This window comes from Carya illinoinensis, chromosome 16, assembly GCF_018687715.1.
Source record: "Carya illinoinensis cultivar Pawnee chromosome 16, C.illinoinensisPawnee_v1, whole genome shotgun sequence".
NCBI classification, from domain to species: Eukaryota; Viridiplantae; Streptophyta; class Magnoliopsida; order Fagales; family Juglandaceae; genus Carya; species Carya illinoinensis.
This window is the reverse complement of record NC_056767.1, coordinates 28,930,867-28,956,367: the sequence shown is the minus strand read 5'-3', so window position 1 is coordinate 28,956,367 and position 25,501 is coordinate 28,930,867. Positions and strand designations below refer to the sequence as shown.

The window sequence follows — 25,501 nt, the reverse complement described above, 5'->3', positions numbered from 1 at the left end:
GCTATCTTATCAATGTAGGAAATTGATTTTTCTTTTTGGTTAATTATAATGCTAACTATAAGTTTCAGTATTCATACAAGTCTCTTCAATGTTTTTTTTTTTAAATAAAAAAAAAAAAGTTTGTGCCTTACTACAAACTAATGAACGGTGGTTCTAAAAGAACTGTAGGGGATTGATTACTACTTATGTGTAGATGACTACCCTTAAATCGAGAAGTTAAAGTTGCGTTGCAATCATTATCATCAAACGTGCACACATATAATATATGAGCAATGCTACTTATAATTTTCTATTTGGGGACTGCAATGTAGGTTTAGGTAATTTTATTTTTAAATTTTTTTAAAATTACAAAAATATCTCTACTAAAATGATATTTTTTCTCATTTAATAAAGGACCTGTATATGCAATCTTCAAGTGAGGACTACAAATAGAATTTCTCATAATTATATATATATATATATATATATATATATATATACACACACGTGTGTGTAAAAGATGGGACTTGTTGATCACGTGGTGAATAGAATTTGGTTAATTTGGGTACCTAGTACGTTTGTCATGTGCAGTGTTTTAACCATTGCTTTCTAATTGGGTGGACGGTAAATTAAATGAATAAATAAAGAAAATACATTAAGGCAAATCTGAAGGTGCATGATATAATTATTATAATTTTTTTCTTAATTTTTACATAAAATATAATAAATAATTTAATTTTTTATATTAAAAAATTATATTATAAAAATATTTTATTTAATTTTTGATAAAGTATCTCAAATTGTGTAACTAAATAAGAAATAATTAATGTCATAAAACAATGGGCCATCTACCTAGCTGGGCGGTGCCTATCAAATCCTCATCCCTTTCAATTATTGGTACGTTGATTGAATTTGTGGTGGTACACTACCATGTGATTGAACTAAATAAAAGAAGAAGAATCATCACAAAAAGAGAAAAAGCATATATACACATGAGAAAGAAGCCAGCAAATTTGGTCCCACCCACGTTCCTATAACAGCAAAAAAATTGCAACTTTGTGAGCCAAGTGGTCACAAATGCATGCCCTTTAAATTCTTCATTGGTTTACTTTCAATATACACAGAAAATCACAACTTTACTAATTTCCTTTCCAAGTTGGACTGTTCAAAAAATACATCGGTATGACTTTTTGAGTCAACATCGTCTTCAAAAGTGATATTTAAAGAGGAAAAAGGAGACGTGTTTGTTATAAAAAAGAAATAAATAATACATGAAAAAGGTTTCTTGGCATCTTCTTTTGAGGTACCTTTCATTGAAATGAATAATAAATAACACACGATCCTCACCTTTTGGCAACTTCGAAGAAAGACGGAAGGAGTTTCTTGGCAACTTAATTCCTTGCTGTACTTTTCATTGAGATATATAATTAAATACACATGATATATACTCTTCTTGGAAACTTCGTATTTTAGCTGGTTGATGGCAGATGCAATATCCCTGCAGGCCTTTTTCAAAAGAGAAAGAAATAAACTTACCAGGAAGTTATGCTTTGGGTTTCCACACATAAAACAAATTACCCAAAACCAAAATGATAGTGCTCATGACATGGTCAAATATTCAACTTTTTCCAAAATCCCACCCCGGGTTAAGGGTTATAGAGGGAGAATTACTTAGAGATTTCACAAGGCAAACCATCCATGCTGAAGAACTGACCCAGAAACTCCCCCGGCCTAATAGTCATCCGAAACTAGTAAATATATAAATATATATATTGAGAAATACTCAAATCATGGCAAGGATAAGCTAAACTCTCAACTCGAACTCGAGCTTGAGACCTTCCCACAAACGAGTTCGAGTCGACTCGATAAACAACTTTCTTGCATTACGCTATCCTATCAATGTAGGAAATTGATTTTTCTTTTTGGGTTAATTATAATGTTAAATATAAGTTTCAGTACTCGTACAAGTCTCTTCAATGTTTTTTTTAATAAAAAAAAAAGTTTGTGCCTTACTACAAACTAATGAACGGTGGTTCTAAAAGAACTGTAGGGGATTGATTACTACTTATATGTAGATGACTACCCTTAAATCGAGAAGTTATAGTTGCGTTGCAATCATCATCATCAAACGTGCACGAGCGCGCACATACAAATAAGATATGGGCAATGCTACTTATAGTTTTTTATTTGAGGACTGTAATATAGGTTTAGATAATTTTATCTTTAAATTTTTTTAAAATTACAAAAATATCCATTTTAAAATGATATTTTTTTTATTTAATAAAGGGGCTTGTACATTCAATCTTCAAGTGGGAACTACAAATAGAATTTCTCATAATTATTTATATATATATATATATACACGTGTGTGTAAAAGATGGTACTTGTTGATCATGTGGTGAATAGAATTTGGTTAATTTGGGTACCTAGTACGTTTGTCATGTGCAGTGTTTTAACCATTGCTTTCTAATTGGGTGGACGGTAAATTAAATGAATAAATAATTCGTTTTTAGGTAGAAGATATTTGTTCAAAGCTACAGAGTGTAAAAAGACTTGTGAGGATTGTACATAAAAAGTCTATGTGAGTTTCAGTCAGCTATTAATACCATAAAACAATGGGCCATCTACCCAGCTGGGCGGTGCCTATCAAATCCTCATCCCTATCAATTATTGGTACGTTGATTGAATTTGTGGTGGTACACTACCATGTGACTGAACCAAATAAAAGAAGAAGAATCATCACAGAAAGAGAAAAAACATATATACACATGAGAAAGAAACCAGCAAGTTTGGTCCCACCCACGTTCCTATAACAACAAAAAAATTAGAACTTTGTGAGCCAAGTGGTCACAAATGCCGTTCAAATTCTTTCATGGGTCTACTTTCAATATCCTTAGAGATATCACAACTTTACTAAGGAAATTTCAATATCCTCATAGATATCACAACTTTACTAATTTCCTTTTTAAGTTGGACTGTTCAAAAAATACATTGGCACCAGAACTGATACATCATTTGGCATATTGGGCCACAACAAACAATATTTTTGGCTGCATACTACTTATCAAATTATCTCAATGTTTACTCATATATCTCTGCATATTTTCTTGATGCATTCATTAATTTCTCAAACGAAAATAATGGTAGTAGTGAGAGAGCTAGCTCTTTATTGGATGTTTCAAGATTGAACCCAGACATGCATTTTATAGCTAGCTAGTTTCGCATTTTCCTTAAATTCTTTGAAAATCTTCCAATTGTATCTTTGAATTGTGCTATAAGAATGTGAACTGGTTATTCTCTTGGGGTGGGAGAGGAATTGACTTGAGTGGAGTAGCACACAAGTTTTGGTTGTTTGGGTTGGGGTTATGATCAACCCACCGAAGAGCTTTATGGGACCTCACAACAAACACGTCGAAGATGACAAAACTGAAACTGATTTGGGCTCCAGCCTCAATCTTCTATATATGACTTGCAATGCAAAACTCTCTTCGGCCGAAGCCCGCAGCTCCTTTGAACCCTACTCGATTTGTGTTTTCACATCCATTAAGGCCATGCACTATTTAAGCTCAACTGAGTGGAATGTTAATTATATGTTGGGTAAAAATCCCAATGGAGGAGACATGCTTCATTGGGAACTGCAACAATATCCACAAATCGAGAGAGAGTTTGTATTAACTGGGGCATGATGAGGCCCCTTTGGGGATCCAAGTAATCAGTGGGACTGAGTTTAAAGAATTTGAAAATCCAACTTTCATTTGATTGGAACAAATAATTCATAACATTTTGATTTATTTTTTAATGACTACTTTTCAAGCTTATTAAAGGAAAAATGAAAACAGAAAATATGATTATTTATCATGATTGTATAAGACATGTTCCCATTATATATTATATATAATTAATAATATAAGGCTTAAGCTTAAAGGGGTCATGCGATTGATCCACGCCTCGCATCGTAAAGTATGCTTTGCATGATTATTAATTAAAGTTTTTCTTCTTTTATTTTTATTTTATGTCTATTTCCTTTTTCATCTCTAATCTTTATCATGGAAGTGGTACGTACGCATATTCTTGCAGATAAAGTGTCGGTGCATCCCGATGCATTCTTATCTTGGGGTCACGCGATTGATCCACGCCTCAATCGATCATGAGGCATGCTTTGTCTGACCATTCAATCATTAGGTCTTCCATTATTTAGTTATTTCCTGAATTTTAATTTTTGAAAAATGATAGCAGTATTTAAGAAAGTTTTATTCCTTTACATGTTAGTTGTTGGAATACTGAAAATTTTAAAATTTAAATTTCAAAAGAAAACTAATAAAAAGAAAAATTCAATGAGAAAATTGATCGTGAGTGTTTAGGTTCACATAGTCATATGATTGTTCAGGTATGCTTCCTCGGCCTTTTAGTTGAATGGCTACCCTATTCCGTCTTTGTGAATTATCAACTTCATAAGAATAGTCTTGGTTCTAGGCCCATCTCATGATCATTTACCGAGTCAAACAGGCCCAAAGTACGGAACCAGTTGAAATTATTTTAAATTTTAAATTTTTATATTATATTAATTAATAATTTATCTTATAGTATAAAATTATTTTATATATAATTATATAAAAATTATATATAATCTAAAAAATCAAAACATTTTATGTAATATAAAAAAATAACAAATATATATATGAATCGGTCCGGACTGATGTTAAAAAATGAAAAATCAAAATTGAATCGATTTCAACCGATTTTGAAAAAAATGAAACTGATACCAGACCAGACCGAATCCGATATAGGATCAAACAGGTTCGGTTTGGTTTACCCATTTTCCCCTAATTAATATCTACTTCGACTTGAGGGAGTGTTAAGGAAGGTGAACAGCAATAAAGTGGCTTGCACAAGCTTGCATGGTTGACATGCATCACCACCATGAGTTTGGTTGACATTAACTCCTAATTTCAATCCCAACACGAACTGCTGCTGTAATTTTGGACTCTGCTCTCTTATGCTTGTAATTTCATTCACTTATCAATTCAGATATACATTTTTCTGATTCTCTATTATATCTACTTTGTTTTACCTCCAATGCTCACAAATAAAGCATTCCTGTCACTACTGCAACTATAACCCTCCAAAACAAAGCACTACTCCCTATACCACAATGATATTACTCAATCTCATAAAAAAAACTTCAAGTAAAAACATACCAAACAAGTCAGCTCTTGATCTTTAAACAAGATATCAACTTCATAAACGCTAACGAATAGAGGACATGCAATTTCATATAGCAATATACTGTTACGTACGGACTTACGTTCTTTCCTCATATATACTAGCAAGAACAAGATCATAAAAAAGAAATTGCAATAATAAAAGGAAAGAATCATGAACTTGAATATAATTTCTTGGAAGAGATTTTTGAGTAATTATCTCCAACTTCACAAGCTACTAAGCTTTATATCCAACTCAAATGTCAACTACTTTTTTTTTATCCATCTATTTTTTATTTTTATTTTTTATTTTTGTTCCTTTTGATATTTGAATCTAGATTTAAAATTTTAGAATATGATCTTCTTACATAATTTAAAAGAAAATAAATTTAATTTTATAAAACTTGACTCAAAGAACAAAAGATTGTCATTTTTTATAAAATGAAATTTATTTTTAATTAAATTACATGAATAAGTTAATTAATTGAATTTATTTATTTTTAGATTATGCAAGAAGCTGATCATTATTATTCTTTGACTTCAGATTCTTTTGACGGTTGAAAACAAAACTTGGTGCATGCTGGTTGCTGCCAACCTTTGATAGCCCCACGATTGGTTTTACAGTACTAACTGTACATCACTTGAATCAACTGTCACTAAATATTGTAAAGAAATGTGATAATCTCAATATTGATTGATGAAACGTCAAAATAAAAATAATATGAATTATTATATTACAAACATTTTTCAAATACATAAATCAAGTGGAAATCTAAATAAATAAAAGAAGCACAAAAATCCCAAATAACACTATCTAAAAGGGGGCACAAAGCCCGAATTATAAGGAGAGATGGCAACTTCCAAAGAATCATTGGGCTGTAGCTTTTCCAGAAAGGGAGGCTACACGTACAATATAGATAAGAAAAGTTTAGTAATTTTTTATGAATAATAGAGATGAAGTCAAAGTTTCTCTTAGATTTTGATATAAAATTTATTATTTAAGTTATTTTTTTAAATATCTAATTTTTTTAATAAATAAAATATTTTAAGATGAAAAATTTTATTTAAATATTACCTCAAAACTCGGAGTTGGTAACTTGGTATCTTTTATTTGATAAGAGTGGCTACTTCTTGTCACATGAGACTTGTGCCACGTCATAGACTCTGACGCATACGTGTGATATTTGTCAATGTGTTTTATACATTTTGTTGACGTAATAAAATGAGGAGTTGATTGATAATAATAATTATTAAACTCATGGATGTATTTATAAATGATACGAGAAACCAGAAAGATTTTTCATTTTTTATTTTTATAAACAGACATTATTTAAAATATTAAGGCCTTGTTTAGTTATATAAACCATGGCATCTCATTTAATCATTATAATTGTTTCAAACTTCCACACAAAATATAATAAATAAGTCAACATTTTCAAATTTCAAAACAAAAATAATATTTTAACAATATTTTATTCAACTTTCATCTCATCTCATCTCATCTGTATAACTAAACAAGGCCTAAGAGTAGTAAGATAATTTGTAAGTAGTTATGAGATAGTTTGAGTTAAATATTTATTGGGTTTTTAGAAATGAGAGAGAAAAATTTAAATAAAAAATATTATAAAGTTAAACTATGGTTAAAATATTCTTTTTTAATATTATTTTTGTTTTGTGATTTAAAAAAGTTAAATTGTTTTTTATTTTTTTTTTGGAAGTTTGGAAAATTGTAATGAATATAGTTAGAAAAGGTTGTAATGATTAGTTTGAAAACATTTGTGTTTGAGTGATGTTTACAAAAAAAAAGAGATGAAGCAAAATGAGATGAGATGAAAATTATTTAAGAAAATAGATTCCCATATGCTATCTAAAATAAAAAATGTGTCTTTTGTTTTGGTTTTTTCAAAGAATTTTTCAAAGAAGCTTTTCTTTTATTATTTTTTTAAAAAAATTGAACACCCATTTGTCAATCCAAATGAAATTTCTTGAAATAGCACCTTTTAAATCCTATAGTAATTGAAATAGGAATAGCACATGATTTTTCTTTTAAAAAAAAGGTTACGCGTACAAAAGGGAAAACATATAAATATAAAATAAAACAAGATGATTCGAGATTAATTAAGTTAATATTAATTTAATTCAATGTAAATAGGTCAAGAATAATATTGGATAATCAGACGGCAAAACATGAAGTCATGGAAGAGTAACTGAAGATTGATTGTACCTTAATTAATGTTTGGTTTAGTAATTGCATGCGATGATTCAGCCCATGCATCTCCCCCCATATCTACAACTTGGTTGCTTTAAAGGTAGCAAAATAGCAAAGAGTATCAAAGATTCAGTCTTGAGTCGCAGGTCAATTAATGTAGATCCCACGTTGATTAGTCAAATTGAAATATAGGTCCATATATGACTTGGGGCCCTCCCTTGGAGACTTGGAGTGTTACAACCACTACATCATATTCAGGAAAAGCCTGCAACAACTTATAATGCTTTGCTAACGAGAAATGTTAGGTTTATGCACAAATCTTATTTGCATTTTTGACATTGTTCATTTTTACAAAACTTTCATCTCATCTCATCTTAATTATTACAACTTTTTCAAATTCTTATACAAAATAAAATAAATAATTCAACTTTTTCAAATCTCAATATAACTTTTTCAAATTTCAATATAAAAATAATATATTCTAATAATATTTTATTCAATTTATCTCATTTCATCTCATCTCTGAAAACAAACGATCATAAAATCCATTAGAAAAGAAAGATACGGAGAAATGAATAATGCAATTAAATCATAAAATTCATTAGAAAAAAGTTTTGACGGATAAAGTAAGCCTTTTTTTTCTTTCTTTCTTTTTTTTTTTTTTTTTAATTGAAGTAAAATGCTCTCGTCTATTATAAATGATAAACACCTGAAATTCTGTATGCATGCACAAACAGACCCATTAATTTTAAAAGAGTGGGAAACAGAATTTCATTTCATGTACACAAACAGTTATGGGTCTATTTGGTTGGAGTGAAAAAACTATGTAGTGAAATAACGAATTCACAAAAAAAAAAAAAAAAACAAAATTACCTCAAAGTTATAAAATTCCACATGAACAATTGCTCGGTAGCAATGATAGCGATATGTTTGGTTCAGTTCGGATTCCATCTTCTCAAGCTCTTGTATCTAATCCCTATCTCAAGAAGGCAGCAAAGCAACAACCAAATTAAAGATTGCACCTTTAATTAATTACAACCCAAGTTTAAGCTGTAAATCCAAATCTTTCTTTGGATTCTAATCGCCATTCTCTAATTCTGTTATTCTGACACCCGTGGTTAAGGATTACTGCCTCTTTTGTTGAGGGTACCAATTGATTTCCAGGCTACAATCAAATTCATCATGACACCTCTTACCTTTTCTAATTTCTTTACTAGATGCATATCAAAATGGGCACCAACATCTTCGTGGAGCACACTTGTATCATGATCTCTTGCCTTCTCTTCATCATTCTCTACCAAATGGACCCAAAGTTCCAAATCTTCATTTAGATTATCACCGTCGCTTTCATTCTCTAAATCAGAAATTATTGATTCTAAAGAAAGCTGGACGTTAGCACAGGGACTCTAACTTGTAACATCTTGCAATGTATTGATCTCCTTTTGTTTGCTTACTACACGGATTGCAAAACTTTTAATTAGGAATCTACTAGCTTGTTTGCTATAAACTTAAGTTGCATAATTCCCTCAACTGATTTGAAATGCTCTCCTTCTAGTTTGTGGTAATTCAACAATACAACATCTGAGCCACTTCTAAAACATGGAGGAAACAGTTTAGACTGATATACACCATTATAGTACATCCCGATATGCATAATATTATTGATGGAGGAATCGGATTCTCCCTAAACAACAGCACATGCAATGAATCCATTAAGCTCACCAATTGGAGTCTTTAGCTTCCCACGGTAATCCTAATCTGGAATCTTATTTTCCGGAAATACAAGGTAACAACATGGATGGTCCTCTAGATTTTCCTATTGAACAAGCTAGCATCATGATTTTTAATAGACAAAGGTGGTACATGGTACTCTGTGTGTGTGTGTGTGTGTGTGTGTGTGTGTGAGAGAGAGAGAGAGAGCATACCTCAAACCGTAGAGGATTTACAAGCTTTTTATAGCATCCACTCAAGTTAATCCAATTTAGCTTATGAAAGCTGCTTGTATTGAATACAAACTTATTTGATATTTCAGGAAAACTCTCAAATGAAATGCATCCTCTAACGTCTACATTTGTTATATTTGGAGGAAGTTGTAATATTTCTTTAAGTTGCTCACAATCGTACAATCCAAGGTACCGTAATCGAACAAATCCTATAATCCACTTAGGAGGTATAACGACAATATTGCTTCCCATTAATTCTAAAATTTCCAAGGTGGAATAGAAGGCAGGTAACTAAACCCAATCTAATATTTGTGATAGCATCCGTGAGGAAGGATCGAAATCTGACTGACACTCGATAGTGAGAAAACGTAGATCTTGCAACTGAAGAATGTAGGGATATGCCTTAATTTTTGGGAATCTCTTATTTCTAAATTTTGAAGGCTAGTAAGATTCCCAATGGATGAAGGCAATTCTTTTATAGCAGTCACGTGTTCTAGATGAACATATGTTAAATGTTTTATTTCACTCTCTATTTCAGGAAATTTCTGCAGCCTTTCGCAACAAGAAAGTCTAAGGTATTCTAGAGATCTCAACTTGAGAGATTTTGGAAATTTTGTAAGGCTATGGCAATTCCCAGTTGACAAATTGACAACATTATCAAGGAAGCCAATAGATTGATATACCGCAACTAAGTTATTGCAATTATCAATGTCCAATTTCTCTAAAGTCTGGAGCCTGACACATTAGGAATCTTTGTTAGGAATGTACATTTTAATAATTCCATAGTTTTCAAATTCCTAAAATTCTGTAGAAATGAAAACAAAACAAGTGAAAATATGTCAGCTTGTAGAAAATTTACAGCATATATATTAATATATACATACGTATATAAATATATATACATACGTATATAAATATATATATATAATTTACAGCACTCAAAGCCCTTAAAAGTCCTCAGGCACTTGTCCAGTTGATAAATTTCAGTCCTTTACATAATGTGGTACAGAACTTCACTTATAGATGGCATGTGATTTATAACAAAATCAAACAAATGACAAATATTGTTTGCAGAACTCTGTCTATGTTTTGTAGTGTGGTGTTTTTAATTATGTTTTTCACTGACTAATGTAAGTATGCAAGGGCATTTCTTCTTAGCTCAGTGTGTCAGAATATGGTCCAAACTATTTTCTAGTTTCAGTATACATTTTGGATTGAATTACGGCTTTTAATCAGAATTATATCTACTTTTTTGTACCAAGATAGTTACTACAACTGCTGATACAGATTGGTAAAACAATGCATTGCAGCATGACAAACTACATACAAGCAATTCTTTCTTTCTTTTCAAAACCTGCTCTATTTCCTTTACCTTGTTAAAAATGGAGTTGGGGGAAAGAAGAGAGAACTGCCGAGAAAAGAGGAGATGGAGTAAAAATGAATTACAACTCAGTAAGATGGAGAGCTCATCACTGATCGTTCCTCATAACGACGATTGTGAAATCTTTTATGTATCAAACATTTCTCATGTCTACATTCAAATTAAGCCCCATTCCTAGCGACTGCTAGCGACTTCTACATAGGCGAAACTTTCTCTCTGCTAGGGTTCCCTCAAAGCTTTGATGGCTGCCGCGGAGCCCCTCCTGGGCTCTTCGGCAACAGCTGGGAGGCAGCAAACTTTTGCAGAGTTGGTATATCAACCCCCGTCTCCACTTCCAGAAGTGGAGATTCCGATTCGTCCGCCGAAGCTTATCGATGGGGAGATTTGCATAATGTTTTCGAGGGAGGAAATTGAAAAATCAGCTCAGCCTTTCCGTTTCTCTTTAGTGATGAAATTCCTGCACCAAAGACCATCGCTAGACGTGATACGTTCCTTCATCAAATGTCGTTGGGGTCTGGATAAGCAACCGGTAGTATCTAGTATGAGAAGACCGCGAAATGTTTTTGTGAGGTTCTCCAGTGAACCCGATTATCTTAAAGCCTTTTCCCGTGAGGTCTGTGATGTTGAGGGGTCTCCTTACCGAATCTTCAATTGGAGCACTGATTTTACAGAGGAGCATGAACCTTCCATGGTCCCGATTTGGGTGTTCCTTCCAGGGCTGCCTCCAAACCTGTACCACGAATGCTTCCTTCGTAATTTGCTGATGCCGATTGGTCGATATCTGAGAAGGGATAACAGCACGAGATGTGCCACGCGCACAGATGGTGCCAGGGTATGTGTGGAGATGGACGCTGCTCAATCTCCTATTCCAGGATTCTGGATCGGTGATCATCGGTTGCCATCTAGTCGGTACCAGGAGGTGATCACTGGTTGTAAAAACTGTCATTTGCAGGGGCATAACTCTAAAACATGTAAAAAGAGTGAAAGTAAGCAGCTGAAAGATGACCAAAGCAAGAAGAAATGGGCTAAAAAAAAATATATAAAAGAGGGTGGTGTAAAAGAAATAGGAGCAATTCTAAGCTTGGAAGGAGTTCCGAATGAAACAAGGGAAAATGAGGGGGGTTGCAGGGATGGCAATGATGTCAGGAATGAGGACCAAACACAAAATGAAACCCCTGTGATGGGAAACCAAGCCCCGATACTAGTAATTATTGAGGAACTTGGAGAAAAGTCTCAGGAGGAAGGAACAAGTGAACCTCTATTTTTTGAAGACCGGGCACAAGAGGAAAATATAGTTATGGTGAGGACAAGTCCTGAGGGTTATGGAAGCGCTATTGCAGGAAGAGGCTACTGGTCAATTGGAGGTGCTACATGATGGAAACGGCTATGAGAAAGATAAATTAAATGAGGAAGAGGCCAGGGAACAAGCTGGTGCTTCGGATGGTGAAATGGATACTGAGGTGGATCATTTACAAAAGGTGCCAGAGTCATTATTGGACATGGAAGAAAGGGAGTATCAACAAGAAGGCAGTGGGAGTGTTAAACTAAGGAGTTCTAAAAGGGCTAAAAGCAAGCCCTCAAAATTGAATCTATGATTAAACCAATTTTCTATTGGAATATTAGGGGTCTTGGGACCTCGAGGAAAAGGCTTGGAAAATTAGTACGGATGTATAAACCAGGAATTGTGGTGGTAGCTGAACCATTTACTAATGATAGTCATATGTGCCGGTTACAAATGAATATGAAAATGATGGGTAGTGTGTCGAATGAAGCAAATGGGGGAAAGATCTGGATTTTCTGGGCTGAAGGTGTAAAAATTAATGTATTGAAGACATGCCCCCAATCGCTGACAATTAGAGCAGAGGAAGGTAATGACTATTGCATAATGTCTTTTATCTATGCGAAATGCCAATATTTACAGAGAAGAACCTTATGGGATAATCTCTGAAGTATAAATCCAGGAATAGACCCTTGGATGGTGGTTGGAGATTTTAATATTATTCGAAAGGATGAGGAGCGTAAAGGAGGTCGACCTCGACATGCAGGGGCAATGGCTGATTTTAATTCCTTTATAGAGGACTCTGGCTTAGTGGAAATGAACCATACTGGAAACACGCTGTCATGGTGTAATGGACAACATGGTCTGTCAAGAAGTTGGGCAAGATTGGACAGAGTTTTGATAAACACCCCCTTGCTGTTAAGGTGTTCAGATGCCTCCATGAAATACCTTCCTAGATTATCATCCGATCATTCCCCCATGATTGCATGGTGGAAAAATGATAACTCGAAATATGGATTTACCAGCTTCAAATATCAGAAGATGTGGGAGTCTCATGCAAATTTTCGGGATTGTGTGAGCCGTTCTTGGGTGGTGGAGAGTGGTGGAGTAGGAATGAACCGGTTGGCCAGGAAATTGAAAACTCTGAAATGTGCATTAAGAGCTTGGAATAAAAATGTTTTCGGTCTGACTATAGAGAACATAAAGGCCCTGGAGGATCGGGTGGAGGCTCTGGAAGAAAGCTTGCAAGAAGGGTTTAATGAGGAGATTGATCTGGAATTAATGATTTCTAAACTGGAATTGGATACGTGGGTTCAAAGAGAGGAGACTCATCTGGCTCAACAAGCGAAGCAAAGTTGGCTAAAATCAGGTGAGGCAAATGTATCCTTCTTCCGTGCTATGAATGCAAGAAATGGCAAGGTGGTAAGGGAAATGAGGCTGAGTGATGGGCGCTGGCTAAGAACTCCGGAGGAAGTCCATGAGGGGGCTGTGCAGTACTTTAAGGAGTTTTTGGGCACCAATCATATCTGCAACTTCCCGAATTTATCAAACTTGGTTGAACCAGTGATTACCGAGGGGGAGAATAAGAAGATCATGGAGCTTCCTTCGATCCTAGAGGTGAAAGATGCAGTGTTCTCTATTCCATCAGACAGTAGCCCGGGGCTGGATGGTTTCGAATCCAGTTTTTATAAATCCTGCTGGGAACTTATATCTGTGGAAGTGGTGGAGGCGGTGCATGACTTCTTTCGAGGTAATCCTCTACCCAGATTTTTTGCAACTACATCTCTGGTACTTATTCCGAAGATTGCTAACCTGAAGAGTTTTGAAAAGTTCCGCCCTATTAGCTTGTGCTCAGTTTTTTACAAGATTTGTACAAAGATTTTGGTGGCACGTATCTCGCCACTGCTCTCTCGATTTATTTCACCGGAACAAGGTGCGCCTATCCCTGGAAGAAGCATATTTGACAATATAAGCCTGACACAGGAAATGACACACGGCATTCATAAGCCAACTCGGGGTGGTAATGTTCTCATTAAAATCGACATGGCGAAGGCCTACGATAGCATTGAATGGGGATTTCTAATTCATGTGTTATGTGCCTTTGGATTTTCTATGCAGTTTTGTGATTTGATCAAAAGTTGCGTGTCTTCTCCTTGGTTTTCGGTGACCATGAATGGGGTCTCCAAAGGTTTTTTCAAAGGTGAAAGAGGGCTTCGACAAGGTGATCCCATCTCCCCATACCTTTTCATAGTGGTGGAGGACATTTTTTCTAGACTGTTGAAAGGAAGATTTCAGCAAGGTTTGATAAGACCTTATCATCATCACAGAAACGCCCCTCTTATCACCCATCTGTTATATGCAGATGATATAGTCATCTTTGCTAATGGAAATACATCTTCATTAAAAAACATCTCGAAGGCCTTAGAGGTGTATGAAAATGGTCGGGCCAAAAGGTAAGTCAGGAAAAATCATCGATTATTTTCTCTAAGCATATCCCTCATGCTAGACGTCAGATGTTGCTTCGTTTGACTGGCTTTTCTGAATGCTCTTTGCCGTTTAAATACCTGGGAACCCCATTGTCTCTGGAAGGCTAAAGGGTATACACTTTGATGACTTTTTGGGGAAGATTAGAGATAGAATAGGAGGATGGCAAGCAAATTTATTGTCAAGTGGGGCACAGACTCTCCTATTAAAACATGTCCTTGGAAATATGCCTATCTACCTCTTATCTATACTGCAAGTTCCAAAGTCAATTATAAGAACCTTTAATCGGTATTGCAGTAATTTCTTTTGGGGACTCCATGAGGGGAAGCCGAAAAAGCACTGGAGAGCATGGGAGGGGATGTGCTGCCCCGAAAAAGAAGGGGGTATTGGCTTGAGAAATCTAGAAGACATAAAAAAATCCCTACATATGAAGTTTTCCTGGAAGCTACTTACCGAAGATAATCTCTGGTCTTGGTTCTTCAAATCCAAGTATGTCAAAAACTCTCACATATCTTTACTTAACCCCTCAGTAGGTACAAGTTTTTGGAGGATGGTAATACGATGCATTCCCGAAATACTACACCTAGCAAGATGGCGAGTCAAGGAGGGCAATTTATCCTTCTGGTGTGATACATGGTTGGAGGAAGGCCCACTTTGCAATGAATTTAGTAGTGTTGTAAATCTATCCTTGAAAATCAAAGAATGCACCCTAGAGGATGGCTGGAATTATGAGCTCCTGAACCAACTGGTTGGTCCTAACCGTGTGGAACAAATCCTGAAGGCTTTGGGCAAGAGGAAAAATGGAGCGGATGTGCTGGTATGGACCCCATCTCCCGATGGGGTTTTCTCCACAAAAAGTGCATGGGAGTGTGTTCGGATAAAAATGCCAACTGATGCTTGGGCTAGCTGGGTTTGGCATCCTTATCTTCCTAAATTCATGGCCACTACAATGTGGAAGGGGCTACATGGGGCTCTGAGTGTAGATGATCGACTGAGAAGAATTGGCATCCCTATTGTGTCAAAGTGCAACTGCTGTAACCATGGAGCTTATGAAGATCTAAACCATGTGCTGGCTGAGGGTGATTTTGCAAAAAGTATTTGGAGAAAAAGTGCTTTACAGGTGGGAATGAATGTGAGGGAGGGGCGGTCTTGGAAGGAAACAATTGGTAGTTGGTTTAATACTGCTACCAAATCTTCCACTATGGGCAACCTTATTGGAATCATCCCTTCTATTATTACTTGGAGACTATGGCTAAGAAGATGCAAAACCCGTATGGAAGGCAGCGGCGAGTCGGTGGAACAGGTTTGGAGAAGTATTCGCTTTTGGATCACCAAAATAGGTGAGAAATTAAAGGCCGGAAAAAAATTGAAAAGAAGAGATGAGGTGATACTAAAAGAGCTAAATGTTCCTCCAAAAATGGTTACAAAGAGAACACCACAGGTAGTCAAATGGTTTCGACCATACCAGGGAAGATACAAACTCAATACCGATGGAAGTAGCCGAGGCAATCCAGGGCAAGCTGGAGGTGGAGGAGTTATCCGAAACTCCTCAGGTAACTTGGTTAGACCTTTTGCGGTTTCTCTTGACCAAGGAATTGTTTCCTTTGCTGAATTCATGGCGGTTTACCATGGAGTAAAATTAGCAAAAAGTATGGGCATTGTTCAGTTAGACATAGAACTGGACTCCAGCACTGTGATAAAATGGCTAAAAACATCACTTTGTGGGTTATGGTATGTGGAAGACTTTTGGGAAGAACGAACAGATATGTTGAGAAGTATGAATGTAAATATCACTCATGTCTACCGGGAAGCAAATACTCCGGCAGATCTTTTAGCTAGAATGGGTTTGGAGGGATGCACTAAATACTGGGACCTCTTTTCTTATTTACCATGGAAGCTTCGTGGCCTTCTGAAGATGGATAAAACGGGTCTGCCATATATACGAGATGGTTGATCTGATTTTTTGTATTTGGTTTTTTTGGTTATATATGGAGTTTCTTTTTGTATCCATGGTTTTCCTCCGCCACATGTGAGGTTTTGAATATACCACGGAGGGTCCCTCCTCCCTTATTATAATAAAAAAAAAAAGCCCCATTCCTGAGAAATGCTTGACTAAAACACTTCGTCATATTTCTAGTACAACAACACCAAACCCAACGTTATTTTTGTTCCATACGCATCACATAGTATCGTTCTATGAAGATACATCATAAGATTTGTATGCAAAGCACGCAAAGGCTGCCTCCCATAATCAATTTCAGACATTTTTCTTCTATGCTCTGACCGAAATTCTGAAGTTATTTCCAAGCCCCAATCTCTAGAGTGCGCAGAGAGAGAGAGAGAGAGAGAGAGAGAGAGAGAGAGAGAGAGAGAGAGAGAGAGAGAGAGAGAGAGAGAGAGAGAGAGAGAGAGAGAGAGAGAGAGAGAGAGAGAGAGAGAGAGAGAGAGAGAGAGAGAGAGAGAGAGAGAGAGAGAGATGGAACACGTACGATTCACCATAATACAAGCAACAGATGCAAGTGACTGATTCACCTCGAACAAGTTCATGGGCTCATATGGGATGGCACAGAAAGTTCAGCAACAACATAGATGTTCCCAAGTGACAGACAGACACACAGCACACCATGAAGAATGAAACCAACAGATTCTCATTTAAGGAGGGTCTTGACAATCGATTTGACATTGAGCTTCTTGAGATCTGTTTGTGACAGTACACATCCGACCACAATGGACGCAAATCAAGCAATCAAAACTCTCAAACTCCTTGCTGTTTGAAGAGTAACTACCTTATCATCAATAGAATCGAACTTTGTCAGCAAGATCCCATCTATCAGTCTTGGCCAAGCTAAAGTCGAAAGGTCGGCTAATTTCTATATACAAAACAAGTGTAGCTTAAATAACTCGATAAATAAAAGATCCCAACAATAGATGACAATCCTAAATCTAGAAGTCATACCAGATTGAATTTTGAAAGTTGATCAACGGCCTCATTTCCAACCAGTGCTTCTCCAACAAACAAGACCAGATCAGAATTGTTAAGGTAAATAAGCTTTGAGAGTGCTCTCATCAACGGTTCATTATCCTAAAAAATGGAGTACATGTATCAAATGGCCATGATGGAGTAAAAACAAACATGTCAGTGAAACACATAGCCCTAATTATCTATAAAAGTCAGTATGATACATATAGCAGATAACAGCACACATTTATAACATAATACCAGATAAGCGCGATACCTGCACGCATGACTCCGCAGCTGCTCAACCGCTCCAGATCGGAATGTGTCACAAGCAGCCATCATGACATTGATCTCGTGCTGCAGAAGCCAGTAGGCAACCTGCATAGTGATTTTTAAAAGAAACTCTAGACTCAAAATTCATAGAATATAATAAGTGTGCTCACAGGACCAATGTATGCAAATACACATGCACATGCATCCTCTACGATACAGGAGTAGAGGCTAGTTATATTAAATCTTTTTAATATTATTAAATCTTAACATTAAATATTTTTTTTAATATCATTTGGGGAAGTCTCACAGTTCCATTTATGTTAAAAAAAAGTAGAAAAATAAAAAAGAGATGGTTTACCTTGGCCATATTAGTAGATTTCCCAACTCCATTAACACCGACAAAAACAACAACATAAGGCTTCCTTTGTTCCCTGGCAGCATGCACATCCCTCAATATGTCAATAAAGCACTTAGGAGTTAAAATACGAACAAGAGCTTCTTCCATTGCTGCCTGCAGTCATTGTTTCGTGCCAGGGTCTCAATCTCATCACAAAGAATCAAATGATGATCAGAAGCGAAGCAGTTGAGATTAAAAAAAAAAGGGATGGATTCATACTTGCACACACAATAACCAAAGGATTGAAATTAATGAACTAACCTTTGGAACATTGCTGAAAACCACCCCTTCTTCTTAGTTTCAGGCTTGCGGACCCACTTCCTCATCATCTTCAGCCTCGCTTTCACTGCTAAAAAACTCTTCCTTGTCCATCATAATTTCACCATGATCAACTGCAACAACCTCTATATTGTCCCCATTCCCACCCACATCATCTGTGAAATCCAATTTTGCCTGAGGAGGTGAATCATCCCTAACTCTATTCTTCCTTGTTATCTTTTTCTCTGTCTCTGCCTTAGAGGCCTTGCTAACAAGGGTTTCGGCTTTCTTCCCACCTTAAGCTCTAAGCTTCTGAAGCTTATTTACATCAAAAGCCCCAGCATCAGAGCTCCCATTTTCTATACTGTTAGCACCACCATTCACCTTAGAATCATCATTATGAGCATAGTTACCATTGGAGTGCCCATTCTCCAAGTTGTGGCCTTTCGTATTATCACCATCCCCACCATCATTGGGGAAAGTACTTTCACTCTTTTTGTTACTTACTCCTTCAAATCTAGCCATATTGCATCTACCTTTGCTTCTTACTATTATTTAGAGGCTTGCCCACCACCTCCTTTAATCTCTTCAAATCTTCAGCACGAGCTTCAGCTTCCTTTTTCGGTTGCCTAAAAGTTTCATCGAAATCACTATAGGCTGTCCATTTCGGATCATACACCTACAAAAACTCACGGTTCACCATTGCAAGCAGATCGTCCAAATACAACAGATGGAGTACTGATTGGGCCAATGCATTTAACTAATTGGGCCAGAATTTCAGAGGAAGAGTCACTTCCAGATGCTTGAATTTGAGAAAATAGACTACTCCACACACACAAACATATGCTTGAATAATCTTGATACGTTTTTTTATCTTTTGTTTATTGTCTGCATATGCTTATTGTGGGAGCATACACGATAATGGAGTATAGGAAGGACCCTATAAATTAAGGCAACTTTGGGCTCTCATAATCTCGAGTGTTGCAAACTTCAGCCACTTATAATAATATTTGGAGAAGCACTTTCGTTTCCCTTCAGAGCGAAAAACCTCTGAACGAAAAGCCAAACCCTAGCTTCCCTTTTTTGAGCGTTCGACGGGGGTGGGAGCTTCAGCTCCCCCCCCTCTCTTCCCTTCCCCCTCCTCCTTCTTTTGTCTGTTTTCCATTTTGCGCTTCCGTTTTGTTTTTGTGTTTTTCAGGCAAATAAAGGGGAGTTTTCCGACGGGGTTGCTTCCAGCCGCCGTTAGCAACAAGCGCCCCACCATGACGTTGGCCAGCCGCAGATCTTCAAGACCTCCGAATGCAGAGCCAAACGAAGGGGCGCGTAGCCCGCACGCGCGGGACAGAGTCTCGGCCTGCTATAGCGCGTGGCTGTCACGCGCCACCGTGGAGCCTCCTGCCGACTTAAAACCTGACTTTTCTGGGTCCCAAGACTTCAGGTGTCCTTCGACCGACTGTCGGATCTCCTCTAAGAGTGGTTTGCTCCGCACGCACCATTGCTTTGTGTTTTTTGTCCGTCTTTTTTCCGTCTATTTTCTGCTTTCTATTGTTTTTCTTCTGTTTTTGGTTTTTGGTTGTCTCTGGTTTCCTTGCTTAATACCAAGCGGAGTGTTGAGTTTTTTGGTTGGACACAACCTGTGGCTAGTGCGTATGGAGTATGGCGGACGATGCTACGGCTGGCGGACGTACGGCCGACCTCTGGTGGAGGTTTTGTGGTCCGTACGAGAGCTGGGTGCTCGTGCTGTTTCTTGGGCTCCTGATGCCGACGCCTGGGGTGGTGTGCCGTCGGGTTCTTGCTGGCGCTTGGTTTGCTGTTTGTTTTGTTGTGTAGTGTAGTTCTTTGTCGTTTTAGTTGTGTTGTTTTAGTTTTTGTCTTTTGGACTCTGTCCAAAAGGATTATGCCTTCTCCACCTCCTTAGGTGGTTGGAGGGGCTGGTCATTCTGTTTTTTATAGAGTGCTTTCTCTCGAATGAGAGGTTTAGAAGTTTAGACAATGTCCGCTACTTTGCGTGCGGGGAAGCTCCTGAGCATTTGCGTTAGTTGACTTATAGTCTGGTTCTCTTGTACTGATAAGTCGCAGTTGTAACTTCGTTTATGAATGAATGCTTGAAGCATATTTCCATAAAATAATAATAATAATAATAATATTAGAAGAATCGGAGCTGTTTCTCTAATCATTATTCTATGAATTTTGGCAACTAGTAGAGCACTCATCAAAGAGTTTGTGCTGGAATTTGTCATTAATGCAGAAGATTTGGTTTTATTGCAACAAATGATCTTCAATATTGAAATGTTTCGATGTAGCATATATAAAGCATTCTGCAATGTAATTAAATGCAGTGTAGTCCAACTTCAATCATTCAGTGCAGTTAAATACAGGCTAATTCATTGTTAATGCAGGGAATATGTACACCTACAGGCTACTTATATATCTATATGCATGACTCAAAGGAGTTCTTGTAGGGGAAAAAAAGGACCAACAAAAACAGAGGAGCTTGTGTTGGGTTCTGGCAATTTTGAGCTCATAACGTGGGGAAAAAAGACCAAGATCCCATCCCGAATTCGTGGGTCAGGCCGGTTTGGGCCCAAAACTAGCTTGGGCTGGATGAGTTGTAGCCTTAGGTAGCCCTATGATCTAGGTAGCTTTAGATCAACAATCACTAAATATTATTTAGAAATATGAAAATCTAAATATTGATGAAACAGAAAAGTAAAAGTAAATCAAATCAGTATTAAGCAGCATTATTCAAATGCATAAATCAAGTGAAAATCCAACCAAAAAAAATAAAAATAAAAGAGGCACAAAACTCCAAGCTAAGTAACTCTATCTAATAGTATTAGACTAATACGGGCACAAAGCTTGAATTATAAGGAGAGACAGCAAAATCCCGAAAAAATATACATCATTTTTCGTATTGATCATCTCCTTATGCTTGCGTACCACACAGACTCCAAAACTTTTAATTAGCATTCTATTGTTATGATATAATACTTAAGTTGTAGACTTCCCTCCACTGATTCGAAATGCTCTCCATCCTGTTGAACAAGCTAGCTAGCATCATAATTGTTAGTAGACAAAGGTACACAATATGAGAGAGAGAGGGAGAGAGAGAGAACCCATAATTTGAAATGCTTGAATTCATTGGAGGTGGTGACTAGAGTAGTTCTCCAATGGAGGGATATTGTATTTTATCCGAGTAGGTACCATCAAGAGAGAGAATATTTAGACGTTGTTGCAACTAAAAAATGCTATTAGGGATATGTCTTGATTTGTCGCACTCTTTTAGATTTAAATGTACAAGTATAATGAGATTACCAATCGATGGAGGCAGTTTTCTTATAGCAGTGCCTTCTAATTTAATGTTCTTCAAACATTTAATTTCACTCTCAATTTTAGGAAAATTATGCAGCCTTTTTGCAGTTAAAAAGATCAAGGAATTTTAGAGATTCCAACTTGACGGATCTTAGAAAACTAGTAAAGCTCTTGCAACTGGTAATTGACAATTTGACAAAGTCTATCAAGGAAGCCAACATATTGATCTACCTTAACTAAGTCATCACAAAATATAATCTTCAAACTCTCTAAATTCTGGAGTCCCGACATATCGGGAGTTTTTCTTAGAAATTTGCATATAGAGAAATTCATACGTATTTATTATTACTTGTTCTGTAGAAATTTCTGTGGAAATTTGAAAACTAAAATAGACATCTGAAAATGAGTTGATTGATCTATAATAATTATTAAACTGTAATTACAAAACACTTCTTGGTATTTCTAGAACAGCTACACCATGACCAACCCCAACATTATTTTTGTTCCATACGCGTCACATAGCATCGTTCTATGAAGAAACGTCATAAGATTCGTATGTGAAGGACGCAAAGGCTCCCTCCCATAATCAATTTCAGACATTTTTCTTCTACGCTCTGACCGCAATTCTGGAAGTTATTTACAAGCCCCAATCTCAACTAGCGTGCGCAGTATTCATTACTAATTAGCTTACGATGGATCTTATTGTTTGGGAATACAAGTTTCTTCAGGTATTGTTACTGAAGAAATCTTGATTATTTGTAAATTATCCACAAATAACTTACTACTATTTACTATTATTTCATTACTATTTATAAATTATTTTATTACTATTTACGATAATTTTTTTAATATAAAAAGTCAAAATGATTAGTACAAGCTGAATTCCTATCATTTCCAGCTTTGGTGGAGTTCATTGTTGCTTTGAATGTCATTGAGATATGATGATGAGAAAATAAATGATAAATAATTTTTTTTAAATATAATTATAAATGGAAATAATATGGTCAGGATGCTTTAAGAGTTGAGATATTTTCTCTTTTCTGTTTTGAAATTTTAGGAATACTTTTCATTAAATAAATTCTATTTATGTTATTATCACGTAATTTTTTAATGATTAGAATTTTAAGAAAGGTCTCATAATTATTTCTATGCGTGTAATTACATATAAAGGATTCTCATAAATTGTTAAGACTCAGAAAAAATTTAAATATGAATTACTTTCCTAAAATATATTAATGTACTATCGTCTTATTACACATAAGTGGGTTTATTTTAAACAATTAAGAATACTAACAATTTATTTTGGCACATATTTTTCCACATAAACAAATAAATTAAGAATACTAAACAAAAGTTAATAGAAATAGATCTAAAAAGGAATAGATATGAAACCTATATACGCACAACTAGGACAGGTTAAAGAAATATTTAAAAAAAGCCAATGCCCTTTCGGCAATCCATATGCAGGTGCGTTTGGATGCAAGGATTTAGGAGGATGATTTGGATTTGGATGTTTAAAATTTAAATTCTTTACTTGGATCATGTTCAAAGAGAAAAAATGATGCATACCACCTTTTTTTTTTTGAAAAAAATGAAGCTATATTTATTCATAACCACTCAATCAATACATAACATTTCAGTTCTAATCATACTAGCTATCGCATTTGGTCCATCCTCTACCCAACAATGCATACCCACCTTACGAATTAAGTTAATCTAAACACAACTTTGTAGCTTTCCTCAGTGCTGAAGTTTCTACAATCAGTGACTGGGGCACCATATGAAGTTGGTCACAATAGGAAGCCATGATTTCCCCTGCACTATTCCTGATAATAATTCCGAAACCCACTCTCTAGTTTTAGCATTAATTGTAGCGTCAAAGTTGGCCTTGAAAAAGACTTCCACAGGTTTTTTCCGTAACTGCTTCTCTCTTCTTGTTTCCTCACAACTCTGCTTCACACCCTTCCTCTCCTGAGCCTCCTTGTACTCTTTTAGACTTGCTATGGTAGCATTGATCACCTTTGATGGACTATCAATGAGATTCTCAAAGACTACCTTATTTCTTCTATGCCAAATGCCTCTCAAGATGGAAATCGTTTCATCTAGCTTTTCAATTTCCAGACCTGCTCTTAATCTCATGGGTCGAATCGGCCCGTGTGAAGACCTACTTGGTGTGCTTCAAAATAATTTCAATAGAAATGTTGAATAGGTGAGGTTCAAACCAGTGCCCTTTAGGGAGAAAGGTTTCCAACCACTAATTGACCATGCATGTTCTTTGCTATCTAAATGAAACAACATAACCTTTAAACTATAACTACCAGTTGAAACGTCACAAGTTAAGAGTTGTGATTTTTCATATGGTGTCACTTCACCCTCTATAAATAGAGGATGAGGCCCACGAATTTATTTATTCCATTCACTCATTTTTTTGGTCACTTACACAATTTTATAAAGAAACTCTTAAGGATAGACTTTAGAATTGCTATCTGCAGGTCGTAACTTTATTGTATCCTGGAGGTGAATTGCTTGTAACCCGATAACAAACTCTTTTGAGTGGGGGCGCTTTTCACCTTAAAGATAATGTTCTACACGCCTCAAAGTCACATTTATTTTTTCAGTTTACTGTATCCACACAACTTTCTTCAACAATTTTAAGGTGAGAATGGCACAATGGGATCAAAATATGAAATGACGATTTTCAAGATGATGAATCAAGACTTTGTCAAACTAGATAGGTTTGATGGAACAAATTTTACTCACTGGAAAGACAAGTTGATGTTCATTCCTACTACATGAAAGATTTCATATGTTTTGGATTCAAACTTGCTGGTACTTCCATAACCCAAATCTGACAATAATGATCAAATCAAGGCAAAACTCAAGAAGCACGAAGAAGATGAAGTGGTATGTAGAGGGCACATTCTGAATACACTTTGTGATCGTCTCTACAACTTATTTATATCAATCAAGTCACCAAAAGAGATTTGGGAGGCATTGGAATTCAAGTATAGAACCGAAAAGTAAGGTACAGATAAATTCCTTATTATGAAATATTTTGAGTTTACAATGAATGATAATACTTCTTTGATGGATCAAGTCCATGAATTGTAAGTTTTGGTGAATAGACTTCGAAATCTTAATATTGAAGTTTCTGAACCTTTGCAAGTTGAGGCTATTATAGCCAAACTTCCTCCACGTTGGAATAACAACAGAAGATTTCACTATAGAGCAAATTCAAAAACATTTAAGAATTGAAGAGGAAACTCGAATTCGTGATAAGAAATTATTTTCTCAAAATGGCTCTAAAGTGAATTTTGTTAACGAGAAAAATAAGTTTCAGGGTAATTTTGAAGGAAACAAGAGAAAATATAATGATTATTCCAACAATGGTGACAAGTCAAAGAAAACAAAAACTTGTTACAATTGTGGAAAGAATGGGCACTTTAAGCATGAATGTAGGTGCAAGAAGAAACACGAGAAAGAAAATGGCAATCCCAATAGTGCAAATCTGATTGAAAATGAGACTTCAGAAATTGTGGCCATGGTCTTTGAAATGCACATTAGCATGATTACAAAGTTAAATATGGCTATAACAACCGAGTCATCTGATTGGTGATATGATTTAGGCGTTACCGTCCATGTTTGCAATCAGAGATCTCAATTCAAAAATTATGAAGATACAACAGATGGACATATAGTGCTAATGGGAAATCATAACTCTGTAAAAGTTGTGGGAAAAGGAACTAGGGAACTTTAGTTCACTTTTGGGAAGAAACTTATTCTTATCAATGTTCTTCATATCCCAGAAATAAAAAAATAAAAAAAA

General features: G+C 35.9%; 2 protein-coding genes and 1 pseudogene across 2 annotated transcripts in view; 1 reads left to right on the top strand and 2 right to left on the bottom strand.

The window, feature by feature from the left end:
• LOC122299730 (toll/interleukin-1 receptor-like protein) overlaps positions 1-25,501 on the bottom strand; it is a 120,871-nt gene that overhangs the window by 34,119 nt on the left and 61,251 nt on the right. The gene's annotated exons all lie outside the window — the stretch shown is intronic.
• Positions 12,380-16,430, top strand: LOC122299013. Its single transcript, XM_043108850.1, has 3 exons — positions 12,380-12,581; positions 12,675-14,445; positions 14,582-16,430. The coding sequence occupies exons 1-3, from the start codon at positions 12,380-12,382 to the stop codon at positions 16,428-16,430; spliced, it is 3,822 nt and encodes a 1,273-aa protein (XP_042964784.1).
• On the bottom strand, positions 16,892-23,814 carry LOC122299012 (annotated as a pseudogene).

What these genes read in the sequence shown, in the direction of transcription:
- LOC122299013 (XM_043108850.1), top strand. Translation starts at nt 12,380, where the DNA reads ATGTATAAACCAGGAATTGTGGTGGTAGCTGAACCATTTACTAATGAT. An exon ending in GACAATTAGAGCAGAGGAAG is followed by an intron (nt 12,582 to 12,674) that starts GTAATGACTATT and finishes GTATAAATCCAG; the next exon opens with GAATAGACCCTTGGATGGTG. An exon ending in GAAAATGGTCGGGCCAAAAG is followed by an intron (nt 14,446 to 14,581) that starts GTAAGTCAGGAA and finishes TGTCTCTGGAAG; the next exon opens with GCTAAAGGGTATACACTTTG.